We start from the raw sequence: 15,539 nt of genomic DNA, 5'->3' as shown, positions 1-15,539 counted from the left end.
TCCCCCATCTCCAAAGGACCCGTCAGTCATGTTAAAAAACACAATGGAAAATGCCAGGCAAAGCACAGAATAATGCATCAGTGTACTTATCTGTGTGTTTTCTGTTGCCAGCAATCAGCGGGGGAAGCGCTTTTCAGGAGAGACTGCACTCTGTGTCCAGAAATCCACCCTGTTTCAGCTCCACAACATGGAGAGAAATGGCACCAGTGCACAGAGCAGGAAGAGACCAAGTCTCTGCTTCAGCGGGGAGGGTAGCCTTTTTGGCGCCCTTTCCCCCTTTAGCCGCTCCCACAAGTGCCTCTCCTTACCTCCAGTGTCTCTCCTTCACTGTGGGACCACTTGGAGTTGTCCAGCAACGCTGGACTCCTGTAAAAGACCTCAACTCCCTGGAGGGATTTCAGTCTTTAAGCTCATCATCCGCCATCACGCGGGGGTCCATCCCCCAACATCCACTTCTAAGCCAGGAGCCGGTTAGGACACCCCCGGAGCCCAGGAAAAAACTCTTTTAGCTAGAGGCTAAGCGCTGTGCAGAGGGAACAGACAGCTTCCCTCTGCACAAAGAGAGCTGACAGGACGCGATTCTGTCAGCCTCTGCTGCGCTCTCAGTGTGTGTGAACTTCATAAGAAGCAACACACTGGCCAAAAACCTGCTCTAACTAGTAAATTCATAAAACAATAAAAACCTAACTAGTCTAATAAAAATCCAAAGAAAAAAGTGCAGCTGCAGCGCAGCTGCTCAGCATAGCACCCACTCCTGTGGGCACCTAAAAGGAACTGGACACCGGGCGACCGTCGGAAGGGGACACGCGCGCACCTCGTGTGCGCGCGTCCCCTTCCGGCATACAGATGGCTCGGGACAGGGGATGGCGTCACCATCGCCATCCCCTGGAAAGATAAGTCCCGCTCCATCTGTACCATGAGTTTCTTCTACCTTCCAGTGTCTCCCCTCTTATCAGGACCACTTTGAAGTGCCCAGCTACGCTGAGCTCCTGTAACAGGCTTCAACACCCAAAAGGAGTTCAGCCTGTAAACCCTTTCAAGATGGCGTCTGCCATCGCAGGGTATCCATCACCCATGATCCCCCCTATGCAGGGAGCCGGCTAAGGAGATCCCCAGGGCCCAGGAGACCTCTCTTAAATGAGGTCCAAGTGCTGTACTGAGAGACCAGACAGCATCTCTCAGTACACAGAGAGCGGACAGGACGCGCTTCTGTCAGCCTCTGCTGCGCTGTCAGTGTGAGGAAATTCCCCTGGAAGCCTCACTCTGCATCCTGCACTAACTAGGTGAAATATTAATAAAAAAAACAAACCTCCTAGCTACTCTAACACAGGGTTGCCTCAGCAGCCTTTCAGCATAGCACCCACTCCGGTGGGCAACTAAAACGAACTGAGGTATGCTGGAATGCAGAAGGGAGGAGCCTGCCTCTCTCAAAGCTTAGGTGCCTGGCTCCTTCGGACCCTCCTATATCCCATGGTTGAGCTGTGTCACCAGGATGGATGAAAGAGAAACAGATATTATACTAACTATACCATTGAATTATGCTCTGATATGCTGCTATCATATTTGGACTTGATGCAGGGTAACTTTGTATACACCAAGACGTAATTTCGCTCTTATTATGCCACTCTGTTATTTTTATCTTGCCAAGCCTGAATGGCACCTTCGGATTTTGATTGGTCTACTATTTACTTGCCATGTGAGGGATTTGGATATCCTGACTGCATTATATGTCTCTTACCTGTAATTGATATTACACATTGTTGAGCTGCTGCATATAACATATCTGGTATGTCTATGATAGTATTGCTGTTTTTTTTTTTTATGACCAAATACTTTAATAAAAATAACTGAATAAAAAAAATAAAAAAAATAGGTGTCAGACAGTCCTAGCAAAGCAATACTGCATGTAAACACTGAAGACTATTTTAGCTGGCATCAGAGGACAAATTAAATTCTGTTCCAGCAGAACCATAGCCTCATCCACTTCCAATCACCACTCTATTGATTGCCAGACCACATAGCTCCAAGGACACCCCATCGTATATTACACCTCCTGGGAACCGGCCTGTAGCAATGTGGGGACTTATCTAGGTGGAAGCCCAGTGCAGTGTACCAGGGCCAAATGATATGAAGTTTTGGAGAGTAGTCCAGTATTGCCTAGCTCTGCTGCCTGTCTGGGTCCCCCTGTGGCTGTGGAGGGCAACTCTGCCAAAGCCCCAATTTGCTGGCCATGGCTGAATAGTCTCTTTGGTTTAAGAAGGTTGTATTTGACGTTATTCATCGTGACCAAACTGCAGTGTTAGACTGGCCCATAGGAGTACAAGGAAAACCCCTGGTAGGCCCACCTCCTCCTCTAGGGATCAAGTTCCAGTCTGTATACTGAATCATACAAATGTTACATTATACCACACAAAAATACAGTGTATTTTCTAAAGTGCATTGTGGTTATTAACCAGATACTACTAGTGCAAGCATGATAACGTATTTGCATGATCTGGGTCCCCGATAGATTATATACAGCATTCTCTAATGGTTATCCAAGACTGTGGGGGAAGTCATACCCATTAGAAGAGGCCCCTAACACTGCGTGCACCTGGTGGGCCATAGTTGCCCCAGTCAGACACGGAGGAAGGAAGGGTTTAAGCTATATAGCACTAGTGTATACTATACAAATTGACTTAAATCTGGACATTTTAGTTGAAAGAAATATATTATGAACTTTTCTTGCTGTGGAAGACAGACAACTTAACTTTAAAATGGTATGTTGTTAAGTTGCCGAGCAATAGAACATCGATTGACAGAATCCCCACAACCAAATGCTGATAAATAATATACCAACATAAACACACCACCAATAAAAATACCGACAATTAAAACACAGACACCCACAATAATGATGCAAATACTAACAAATACAGTTTATGATTTTTTTTTTCTCAAAAACAGACTTGTTCATATTTTATCATCTCCGTGGGCATAGAGGGAGAATATAAACGTGTGCTGAGAGCATCAAGACACCGTGCCCAAAGCAAGGCGATGTGCTATATACGGTGTCCATGTTGACATTATAACTGTCAGTATTTTAACATGTTCAGCATTATGATTAATTGTCTGTAGGTATTTAACAGGCAGTGCAAAAAGAGAAAAATGGTGTTCTACTTAACCGCACTATGAAATGTTATGAACAAATCTCTGCAGAGTTCTTCTCAATGGGCATCATTATTCTTACATACACATATCCCAAAAAAACATGAAAAATTGTACAATGTGAAGTACAGTTTTTTTAATATATATTTTTATTAAAGTTTTGCAAATTAACACAGACAATGTTGCATAAACATAGAATAGTACATGTTTTCCAAAAGTACATTTCAAAAATTATTAACACCATACAAATTGTAAGATGGATGAGACAATGCTTGGCATGATAAAATTGGACATAGACATCAGAATAGGTTGGGCGGTTATCTCGTTTCAAGAGTAAACATCTGACATGTTATCCCACCTCTATGTATGACAAAGAAAATCATATATCAAGGGATTCAGTATGAAATCCCGGCGTTCGAAATCCCGACAAGGGTGGGGGAGGTGGATCGCCCCCCCCTTGAGGGCTCGCTGCGCTCGCCACGCAACGGGCCCGGTGCCTCGCTACGCTCGGCACGCTAAATTGTTCTCCCTCCAGTGGTGTCGTGGACACCCACGGAGGGAGAAAGTGTCGGGATTTCGGCGGTCGGGATTCTGAATGCCAGGATCCCGACCGCCGGGATTTAAACTGCATCCCATATCAAGGTATCACATTCTATTGAGACATAATCAACATATAAAACAAACTAGGGGGAAGGGTGGTGGAGGGACATGGGTAAAATAATGACCTTTTAGAGAGCGCAGTCAATATTAGGTCAGTCTGCACTTGAAAAGGACTTAGGGGTCCTTATAGATAATAAACTGGGATGTAGCACCCAATGTAACAAAGCAGTGAAGAAGGCAAACAAAATTCTTGCATGCATTAAAAGAGGTCTGCTTTAAGGGAAAAGGGGATATGGGGATAGACCAGTGCACAAGTGTGAATTAGAACAGTAAGATTGAATATATTCAAGTCCACAATACAGTAGGTACAGGCACAAGTAAGAAAGCTTGTTACAATTTAAAGATGTGGAGGTGCTCCCTAGAGAGTAAGCATAGATTATTTGGGAAAAAAAGGAGGGGAAAGACTCACTTTTTGTCGGGGCACTCTTTATAAAGTAATTTGTAAAATGATGAGAAAAGGTTTTTAGGATAATTTGTTTAAAGGGGACTCAGTAGGTTCCTCAAATATGCATGATCTGTAATGATTTAGTAGTACATTTTTGACATGTTCAGGGAATTCCCCCTGATGTGAGTAATGTTATGGCTAAAATTAATTCTTTATTATAATTCCTTTAAAATAAGCACTAGACATGGACACACAAACAAATAACATAAAGATACATGTACCCCGCATGCATTAAAAGAGGTATGGAATCTAGATACTCAAAAGGTAATAATGTCACTATATAAATCCTTGGTCAGGCCTCACCTTGAATACGGATTGCAGTTCTGGGCACCTCATTATAAAAAAAGATATTGCAGAAATATAAAAAATCCAAAGAAGAGCAAACAAACTTATAAGAGGGATGGAAGACATACCCTATGAGGAGAGACTATTGAAGCTGGGGCTATTTACATTTAATGTTTCATTGTTTCCCAGCGACCTATAATTTTAATTACTGCAAATGTCACAACAACTGTATGTTTGTTTTGCTGAATATGTTATGTAACTACATTCACTCAATAAAATTTATGACTTAAAAAAAATAGATTGCTAGATCTACATGTAAACAAATCTCCCAGACCAGATGAAATTCATCCAAGGGTACTAAAAGAACTAAGCTCTGTCATAGCACTGCCATTATACCTTATCTTCGAGGAATCAGTGAATTCAGGGATGGTAATGAGAGACTGGCGTATAGCAAATGTAGTACCTATACTGAAAAAAGGAAGTAAAACTAACCCTGCAAATTATAGACCGGTCAGCCCAATATCCATTGTAGGGAAAGTACTGGAGAGAATAATTAGATATGGCATTCAAGATGATATGTAAAGTACAGCATAGGTTCGTTAAAAATAGAGCATGCCAGACCAACCTAATTAGTTTCTACGAAGTGGTCAGTAGGAATGTGGATATAGGGAAACCAGTGGATGTAATCCTTCTTGATTTTGCGAAGGCATTTGACATGGTACCACATAGTAGGCTGTTGTGGAAAGTAGGTAAAATAGGGATGGGGAAAAAATTGTACTTGGATAAATAATTGGTTAGACGATCGGGAACAGAGAGTAGTGGTTAATGGGAAATTTCCAAACTGGAGAAAGGTGGAAAGTGGTGTCACACAGGGTTCAGTATTGGGTCCCACCTTCATTAATATTAACAATATAGGTGATGGCCTGCAAAATAATATTGCAATATTTTCAGATGACACAAAACTGAGCAAGGAAATTAACTCAGAAGGGGACGTGGAAGCACTGCAAAATGACTTGGTTAAACTTGCAATGTCGGTCAATAGAATATAAAGCTGTTAGGAAGCGGGAAATACAAACAAACTGTGATGCTGTGACTAGTGGTGATTTAGCGACAGCTGTCCCTAGTCTGGACCCTAACTCTATTATCCCCCTCCGTGGTCCACAGACTCTGTTGCAGCATGGACTTATGTTGGAGACAAAGCACCAGTAGAGACCGTGAGGTGATAAGAGGAAAACTAACTAAAAGAACAAATGATACAAAGCATACTATAACACAGGGACTGATAGACAGGACAGAGGAATAGCAGTACAAAGGCAACAATGCCAGAAGGCGATACCGGATTAAGGCCCTTATTCAGATCTCGGCGGTACGGCCCGCGTGCGGCCGTACCGCCGATGTTTTCACTCTGCACATGCGCAGAGGTCACTCTGCGCATGTGCAGGCGAAATCGCCGCACAAAAATTTTATACGCCGCAAAGGGGGCGTATAGGGGCGTGAGGGGCTTAATACCCTCATTTCCCTATGCATACGCCCCGCGTTTCATGGGCGTTCCCATGCAAACGCGGGGCGTATGCATGGTAATGAGGCTATGACGCCAGTGATGGGGGCGGAAAGCTGACATCGCCGGATGTCAGCTCGCCGCCCCCATACAAGCTTTCACACGGACAATTGTCCGTGTGGTCTAAGCTTGCGTGAGCTGGTGGAGCGTGCGGACCTGCCTTCGGTGGTCGTCGACCATCGAATGCAGGGGGCAGCTCCCACCATGGTGGAGGCGTACGCCCCACCATTTTCATGCGGATCGCCAGCCGTCCGCGTACGGACGGCCGTGGCGATCCGTCTTGTAGGCGGGGATTGGTTTGTGCGGCCGGAGCAACGTATGCGGCTCCGGCCGCACAGATCAGAATAAGGGCCTAAATGAGTGTGGCCAAGTTGGCCTGTGTGGACTGCAGCTCCCTGACAGACAGACAAGACTTGGACAGATGAGACGGCTGCAGTGACAAGGCTTTGCATGGCAGGGACACCAGGCTGCAGCTCCACAACCAACAGACAGGACTATGGCAGAACTCTGCAGGAAAGGACAACACAGGCTGTAGGACAGGAATGAAACTCAATACAGACAGGATTTCTCAGGACTGCGGACCAGGAACAATACTGAAACCAGACTCTATAACCAGCACCCTAGTGCTGGTGTGAACAGACTATAAAGACCACTAATGAGCACAGAAGCCACACCTGAGCAGCCTTACAGAACACCCAAGCTACAGATCTAATTGGAGCAGCTGTGCTGCATGGGCTGCAATCCCATAGATACAAGATCAAGGTAAAGTGAATAAAGCAAAACCCAGAAGGCTAAATCCAGAGAGAACATACAAACAAAACACAGAACATAAAAATACATAACAAAACACCAAAAACAGGAATGAGCCACTCTGTGGCTCATAACAAAAGCTAGGCTGTCCAGGCTGAATATGCCCTAGCAACTAACCTGACAAGCTGGAAGACTTGCTCTCCCTGTGTATCAAAATGGATCTGAGTCTCCGAGAACGTAACCTAGAAAAGACTAAAAAAGGGCCTCCCAAGGTTTCTTCGGGTGGTTTCTGCCCTGGAAGAACCTAAGCAGATAGGAAGATCCAGACTGACACCCGAAGAACGTGCCAGGAGACAACGAAGTGATCGGTCTCTAGTGTGCCACGCCCCTCCATTACCATCAGTCCTGTCCCGAGAGGCCGGGAAACGTTAAAGCCTAACCTGTCAAGGAGTCAGGTTAGGTCAAATTGCCAAATCTTCTCCAGTACATGATTTGGTCCTGATCGTGACCATCCAGTCTCAGTCCAGTCCCCAGGTCTTCTCTGCTTTGCTCAGGAGACTTTATTGCCCTGGAGGTGGTAAAAAAAATTCAAGTTACCCGTGGTTCCCTGGACTCTCATTCCTACTTAACAGCGGTGGATGGAAGTAAAATAAAATCGGCAGTGATGTGACTCACCGTACCTTTCCCCTGTCCCTTCATGTTGGAGTTCTTCACAAAGAACTTTTGGAGTTCCTGCTTGACTTCCTACAGCATTGTATTGGGTATGCCTTGGCTCCGTGTACATAATCCAAGGATCAACTGGCTGATGCTCCAGATTGAGGAATGGAGTGACTATTGGCAAAAGCTTTGTGTGACCAAGGTGGTTCCACTCTGTTCTTCTGAAGTTCCAACCATTCCAGGTTTGCCCCTGCAATATATAGACTTTCAGGATGTCTTCAGCGAGAAAGCTGCCAATCAGTTACCCCCTCATCACGAGTGGGACTGTCCCATAGACTCACTTCCCAGTAAGACCCCTCCCAGGGGCTGTACATATCCACTGTCTGCTCCCAAGACCCAGGCCATGTCAGAGTACAACCTCATCAGGATCTGGAAGGGGGATGAGTGGAAGACCGTATTTAACACCAGGGACAGGCATTACGAGTATTAGATAATGCCATTCGGTCTCAGCAAAGCTCCTGTGGTGTTCCAGAACTTTATCAATGCGATTTTCCATTAGGTCTTATATGAATACCTAGTAGTTTACCTGGATGATATCCTCATATTCTCCCAGAGTCTCCAGTCCCATCATGATCATGTGAAGGAGGTCTTATCTCGCCTCCGTAAAAACAAGTTACTGTATATGCCAAAATCTCCAAGTGTACCTTCAAAGTCCCATCTATCCCTTTCCTGGGGTATATAATCTCTGGCACAGAACTCCAAATGGACCCAGAAAAGTTGGAAGCCATCACTGGTTGGAATCAGCCTTCCACTCTCAGAGCCATCAGGTGCTTCATTGGGTTTGCAAACTACTATCAAAGGTTTATGAAAAGGTTCTCTACGCTCATTGCTCCCATCACAGCGCTAACCTGGAGAAGTGCTAATCCAGCTCATTCGCCTGAAGAAGCTTCCTGAGCCTTTCAGCTTCTAAAACAGACCTTCGTGACTGCTCCAATCCTCCAGCAGCCAGACCTTAATAAACCATTCTTGTTGGAGGTCGACGCCTCCCATGTCGGTGTAGGAGTAGTTCTCTCAAAGGGCCTCACTCGTCCCAATTCTTTGGGCATCCGGGTATCCCAAAAAACCTGGGAGATCATTCATCAACATTAAAAGACTTTGTTGCTTCCTGTCCGATATCTGCGCAACATAAAACCTTCCGTCAGGCTCCTGCTGGCACGTTAATGCCACTCTCGATCCCTAATCAATGGGTCAATGACTGCTCAGTTCCACCATGAGAATCCCAGCAAGCCTAAGGGGTGTTCGGTGCCCACCCTTAAAGGAAGGGGGGTACGGTCAGAAACCACAGTATGCGGTCACATTTGCGCACACATCCTTGTTCTTTACCCATTTGCTGGTGTGCCTTGCGGTGCAGGCCCCTGTCCTGTGCCGTCCCTGGGTACTCTCCATGGCAGGATCTGAGTGGCATTGCCCTGAACTGTTGCCAGCATCCTACGCTGGTCCGGCCCACGCCACAAGGGTGCCGCCATGACACCTGCAATCACATGACTCCGCGACTTCGCCACCGAAGGCAGCGGAGTCCAAACCTCCTTGTCGGAGGTGTTAGACTCCACGCCTCTGACCAGAGTCTTGTCAACTCCCCCACCTAGCTGTGTACGCAGTGTCAGTGTTACTCCTAAGAACTGTCCTTACCTAAAGCCTCCCGTGTTCCAGTTCCCAGTATCCACTGCTGCCACAGCCGGGAACACCAGAGACCCAAGCCCTGACACTAACATATTCATAAAAATAAGGTCAGACACCAACAGATAGTCGATTCTGGATAACAAACCACGTGCGGCTGAGAGACATGTGGATAACTGTTGGAGAAGAAAGGGTATGCCAAGCCGCGGGGGTGTGTGTGTGTGTGTGAGTGAGTGTGTGTGTGTGTGGGGGGGGGGGTCTCCTAATCATAGGGGCACTCGAGTCCATTAACTGTGAAGCAACGATAGTAAAGTCTCCACCTAGGATCACACGTTCATCTGTGTATGTGTTAGTTTAGTCTGTACCATCCTAAAGAAGGGGGCTGTGTGTTAGTTGGGTGTAGATGTTGCAAATTATACACCCAACGGTATGTTGAGTAAGGTCTAAGAGCAAGAATCTACCGTCGGGGTCTATGTCAGTGTGTGTGTGTGTGTGTGTGTGTGTGTGTGTGTGTGTGTGTGTGTGTGTGTAACCACTACTGGAAGCTGTTTTTTAACCAACAGAACCACGCCTCTCCTATTGTATTTTCTTTTTAGAACCACGCCTCCGCCTTGGAGGTATATGGCGCAGCCGCCCAGACAAAGTGCAGATATAAAGGATAAAAATGCCCATATAAATTTTTTTTTATATTAAGTGAATAATAATACTTCATATACATCTGCACTTTATAGGGTAATTTTCCTATTTATTAGATTTTTTTTATATGGTCCTTTTTATATGTATATACATCTGCATGTATATACATCTGCACTTTATGTATGGTAATTGTTTGGAGCACTGTCACTTTAAATCTACTACCAGTCACTGTAATCTGGGTAGATGAAAGTGGTTTTGTCACTTATAAATCCATCCTAAACAAAGAATACCCTTTTTTCCTAGTGACTTGTACTGCTAACATGATCATTAAACCATGTTGGATATAGGAAAAGCATTCATCACAATGGATACAGAAACCAGAAGAAAAGAAAAATGATTTAAAGGCTGGGATTGCGGAGAAATTAAGTCCGGAACACCGCAAGCATCACAGAAACACAGATCGCGGTGACCAGAAACCAGAAGTGGCACGACGGGACACTTGAGACCAGCAAGGAACCATGGGACTTATAGTTTGCTCCCTGTCTAGCGGTCTCAGCTGCGTCGAGTGTAGCCCAATTACTTAGGGTATTTATACCACTAGGAGATCAGCACAGATCCACTCATCTATTTGGACCATGAAAATGTCCCCAGGTTAAGGGGAAGAAACGTGTTGGTCTGGGGCATAGCAGCGCATCTGTCAGAATTGGAGGCTAACAACAAGGACTGGTGACCAGTGTTTGCCCGGAAGCACCTATACCAGACACCATATATGAACTGGGGTTTTTTTGCAGTTCCACCTCCTCTGGTAATTTTTACCTGTCTCAGTACTCAAATACTTTTTTATGATGATTGTATTTTTAACAAATTGTTTATTGTCCCATTAAAAACTGTACTTCACATTGTACAATTTTTACTTTTTTGGGGATATGTATGGAAGGATAACTCCGCCCATCGAAAAGATTTGTTCATAACATAGCGCGGTTAAGTAAAACACGATCTTTATATTTTTGTATTTCAAAGGGGGAGAGGAACCCCTCAATACCGTGTAGAATTGACCTGTTGCTTAGCGCATGATCTATACCGTCACTACTCTCGTGCACATATTTAACTGGCAGTATTACATATGAGTCAGGATAGTGACCATATGTATTTTAGACCATGCTGGCATAACAGTGTCAGTTAAGTAATCGTCTGTATTTCAGTTGTAGGTACATCATACCAATCCCCTTCAAATACAGAGAAAATGTAAGTGTACTGTATAATCTATCTTGTCACATGCATGAATAGCAACAGCCTCCATAGTACTTACCCACTGGGACAGGAATCAGTAGAGCCAGTGATGTCATACTGCTCATGCTGGGGGTCCCTGACAGTGGGCATCTGGGGTACAGTATTCCTGCATCCAGTAATCTGGCTATGGGTGGGATACGGACTTGGGTACTTTGGCAGATGAGGATAAGGGGTTTTCCATTGTGATCTCTTTTGACAGCATATACCAGGTACAAGAAGATTCAGGTTTATATTTTACATAGTGTTTACTGGACCCCTGTCCAATTGCAGTTTTGGAGGATTGTCTACTTGATTTTTTGGGGGTGACATTTACTCCAGACATGTTCCCTTGTTCTTGTCTCGAGTGGTTGTAGGTATTTAGAATTTCCCTATTCAGCTGTTAATAATCCCCTTCTGGAGCGCGTTTCTCAACTTAGACCTGTGACTATCCCCTTTTTCCCGTGTGGATGACTTACGTACAGATGTGTCCACATACATCTTTGCTGCGTACTGTATAGCGCACGTCATGCAACTCGCGCTAGGTCCAAGCATTAAAAGTCCTGTTATAAATGTAACAGGTTAGAATTATAACGTGCAATACTACTTTCTGTTCCCCGGATGTCGCTTTTCCTAAACTGTAAAGCGCATGCTTCTAATAGCCAAGGGACCCTTCCGTGATTTTTTCTTTACTCTGTGTACTACGTTCGGGATTTTATTTGCAGAATCAGCTTTATTATGTCTAAACGTATTCCTTGTTTCGTTCTCATTAACCACCATTTGTGGTTCTCAACCTCAGTCCTCAAGATCCCCACACAGTGAACGTTTTCCATGTCTCCACACAGAATCACAAGTGAAATAATTCCACCTGTGGCTCTTTTAAAATGTGTCAGTGAACTGGATGACCAATAAAACGTGAACTGCTTGCGGGTCTTGAGGACTGCGGTTGAGAATCCCTGATTTAAAGGGAAAAAACTTCTACAGTATTTAAAGCCACAGTACGCTGAGGCGCTATTCACACTGTATTGTTCCTGGTCATGGCAACTTCATACTGTACACTACAGTTTGCAACTCAATGCTGGCTTCTGTACCTCCCTCACGATCACTCATTAGTATTCCTGGTACTTGTTTCCTAGCACGGCCACAAATCTTGGCCATCGGGGGTAATTTTAGTGGCCTGCGACGCGACCGACGCGACCGACGCGATGCCCACGATTTTTCCATTGAAATGCATTGAAAACAGTGAAAAATCGGGTCGGTCGCGTCGTGTGCGCCTAAAAATGCTTAAATGGTCCACCCGCGATGCCCGTGATTTCCCCATAGGGAACAATGTTAAATGCCTCAATTTACCCGCGATAACCCCGATTTCCCATAGGAAACAATGTTAAATGGGTCAATTTACCCAAATCATCATAGGGAAGAATGGTAAATGGGCCAGAAAGCCCCCCAAAAAAACCCTGACCAGTGAAATGTCCCCCCAAAAGTAGTTCACGCCACCCCACGATGAACGTGAACCCGAAGCGTGGCGAGGGTACGCGTCCTCCGACCTTTTCATACCCCCACTATCCACTAGGGCATGGAGTGAGAATAGAATAGTGTGGCGAGCGCAGCGAGCCCGAAGCGTGGCGAGCGCAGCGAGCCCCGCGAGGGGACGCGGATACCTTCACAGGTAAACGTGTCCCTTCGCGGGCTTCACAGGTATCCGCTGCGCTCGCCACGCTTCGGGCTCGGTGGCTCGCTGCGCTCGCCACACTATTCTATTCTCACTCCACGCCCTAGTGGATAGTAGGGGTATGAAAAGGTCGGAGGACGCGTACCGCCGCCCCTCGCGGGCTCGCTACGCTTCGGGTTCACGTTGATCACGTGGTGGCGTAAACTACTTTTGGGGGGACAATTCAACGTTCAGGGGTGTTTTTGGCCCATTTACCATTGTTCCTATGATAATTTGGGAAAATTGAGCCATTTCACATTGTTTCCTATGGGAAATCGTGGTCATCGCGGGTAAATTGAGGCATTTAACATTGTTCTCTATGGGGAAATCGCGGGCATCGCGTCGCATCGCACCCGATTTTTTTGCGCATGCGATGCCCGCGATGGCCCCGATTTTACCCCCGATGACCGCGATTATGATCGTTGTGGCCGTGCTAGGAAACAAGTACCGTATTCCTTCCCACTGATCTTATTTTATTATTTTATTTATTAACAGTTTCTTATATAGCGCACACATATTCTGCAGCGCTTTACAGAGAATATTTGAACATTCACATCAGTCCCTGCCCCAGTGGTGCTTACAATCCATATTCCCCACCATATGTACACGCACACACAGACATTCTTGGGATAATTTGGTGGGAGCCGATTAGCCTACCAGTATATTTTTGGATTGTGGGAGGAAACCGGAGTACCCGGAGGAAACCCACGAAAGTACGGGGAGAATATACAAACTCCACACAGTTAGAACCATGGTGGGAATCGAACCCATGACCTCAGCACTGTGAGGCAGTAATGCTAACCATTACACCATCCGTACTGCCCTAATTTTATGCCTGTATGGCACCTCCCCCAGCCACGCAGCCGCCTGTTCATGCTATGGAGTCATTTTCTAGTGATTTTGTCTTTATTCTTTGTACTAAGTTCAGGATTTTATTCACAGCATCTGCTTTATTATCTCTAAAATTGTTCCTGGTTTAGTTTTTAGTAAATAGAAAGAAACATGTAATCCACTGATAAGAGGCATAAAATAAGCTCAGTGGGAATCAATACTAATGAGTGATCGTGGGTAGGTAGAAGAGATTTTTTTTCCTATAAAAGGGAAGTAGTAAAACATGAAATCAATTTATTGAATAAAAAAATAATAAATACATAAAATAAAAATAAACAGAATTGTGCGCCCCGCTTGGGATCGTACCAAAAGATGAACATATTTCAAGTTGCTTACCATACCCGCTAGGCCATAGCAATCTGTGAAAGGATCAGACACCAGGGCCTGTATCCTACAGTATACATAATAATGTGAATGGCAGCACGGCACTGGAGACTATGTGGAAGTCATATTTATGTAGTGTACCTACTATGATACTGTACAGTAGGGAGTGCGTGGTACAGTGGATTACATGTTTCTTCCCATTTAATAAGAATGAAACGAGGAATACTTTTAGAGAAAATAAAGCCAATACGCTATGAGCAATGATGTATAAGGACACATTTGTACGTTACAGTCTTGCTTAAGTACTATAAAAGAAATTGACTGCTTAAGTTTGAAAGACTGTGCTCTTTGGCAGAGCTATTGATATACTATCAAGCCTCCTGTACCTTACCAGCTTTAGCTCCCTTAAATTTGGTTTACTTAAGGCAGGGGTGTCCAAACTTTTTGCGACGAGGGCCAGATTTGGTGAGGTGAAAATGTGTGGGGGCCGACCATTCAGCCTGACATTCTTTGAATCATTAATCACATCAGAATGGTCCCACACTCTGCCCCTATTCACTTTATGTCCCCCAGCCTGCCCCTTCACTGTATACTCCCCTGCCTGCCCCTCCTTCTCTGTATTTCTTCCAGCCTGCCCCCCATTCACTGTGTGTCACCCACTCTGCCCCCTTCACATTATATTCCCGTCTGACCATCCCTCTCTGTATGTCCCCCAGCCTGCCCCTCCTTCACTTTATGCCACACCATTCATTGTATGTTCCCCACTCTGCACCCATTCAATCTGTCCCCTAGCTTGCCCCCCTTCTCTGAATGTCCATCACTGCCTCCAGAGTATGTCCCCAAGCCTAACCCTCCTTCACTGTATGAATAACATTCACTATGTCCCCCACTCTGCCCCCCTTTCACTCTGTCCCCCAGCCTGCCCCCCCCCCCCCTTCTCTGAATGGTCATCACTGCCTCCATTCACTGTATGTCCCCCAGCCTGACACTCCTTCACTTTATGCACCCACTCTGCCCCCATTCACTGTATCTCCACCTGCCTGTCCCCTCTCTTCTCTGTATGTTTCCTAGCCCCTTGTGTGAGCCAGAGGACGGAGGCGCAAAGCAAGCACTGCAAGGACAGGAGAGCCTTGTGCTCCCGCTGCCACCTTCCTCTACTCTGCATATTATGGGAGCAAGCTTCCCCCTTGCTGCCCCCCCCCCCCTCCCCTCCCCGCACACTACTGTCACAGTGGTTGCAGCAGCAGGGGTTGGACGCACACTCACCCGAAAGACGCTAAACTCATCTCACTGTGGCGGCCGGCACCTCCTCACTGCTGCAGACAGCAAGGTAAAGGCTCATTTGCCGGGACCCCACCTTTATTGTCGTGTGCTGTGCATCCTGGATCTGATGATCCGGCCCGCTTCTGGTTGAAGGCTGCGGGCCACTTGAAATGAAGGCACGGGCCGCAATTGGCCCCTGGGCTGCACTTTGGACATGCCTGACTTAAGGTATTGGCTAGCCTCTCATTTACTGCTAGAATGTCTATTTT

The 15,539-nt window shown here is 45.7% G+C and overlaps 2 protein-coding genes across 10 annotated transcripts in view; one reads left to right on the top strand and one right to left on the bottom strand.

Moving 5' to 3' along the window:
- Positions 1-15,539, top strand: part of NLGN1 (neuroligin 1) — a 966,435-nt gene that overhangs the window by 701,046 nt on the left and 249,850 nt on the right. The gene's annotated exons all lie outside the window — the stretch shown is intronic.
- LOC146064344 (acetyl-CoA carboxylase-like) overlaps positions 1-15,539 on the bottom strand; it is a 103,475-nt gene that overhangs the window by 19,477 nt on the left and 68,459 nt on the right. The window contains exons 10-11 of one of the 2 annotated variants that reach the window (XM_083177728.1): positions 7,526-7,752; positions 6,200-7,413 (exon numbers count right to left, since the gene is read on the bottom strand). The exons of the other annotated variant lie outside the window; for it this stretch is intronic. Of the exons in view, the coding sequence (XP_083033854.1) occupies positions 7,302-7,413; positions 7,526-7,752 (339 nt within the window). The 3' untranslated portion in view covers positions 6,200-7,301. Of the gene's footprint in view, positions 1-6,199; positions 7,414-7,525; positions 7,753-15,539 lie in introns of those variants that run through there. 2 annotated transcript variants of the gene reach the window in all.

The sequence above is a fragment of the Crinia signifera genome, chromosome 3 (genome assembly GCF_055691185.1).
Source record: "Crinia signifera chromosome 3, ASM5569118v1, whole genome shotgun sequence".
In the NCBI taxonomy this organism is placed as follows: domain Eukaryota; kingdom Metazoa; phylum Chordata; class Amphibia; order Anura; family Myobatrachidae; genus Crinia; species Crinia signifera.
This window is presented reverse-complemented; position numbering and strand designations above follow the sequence as displayed.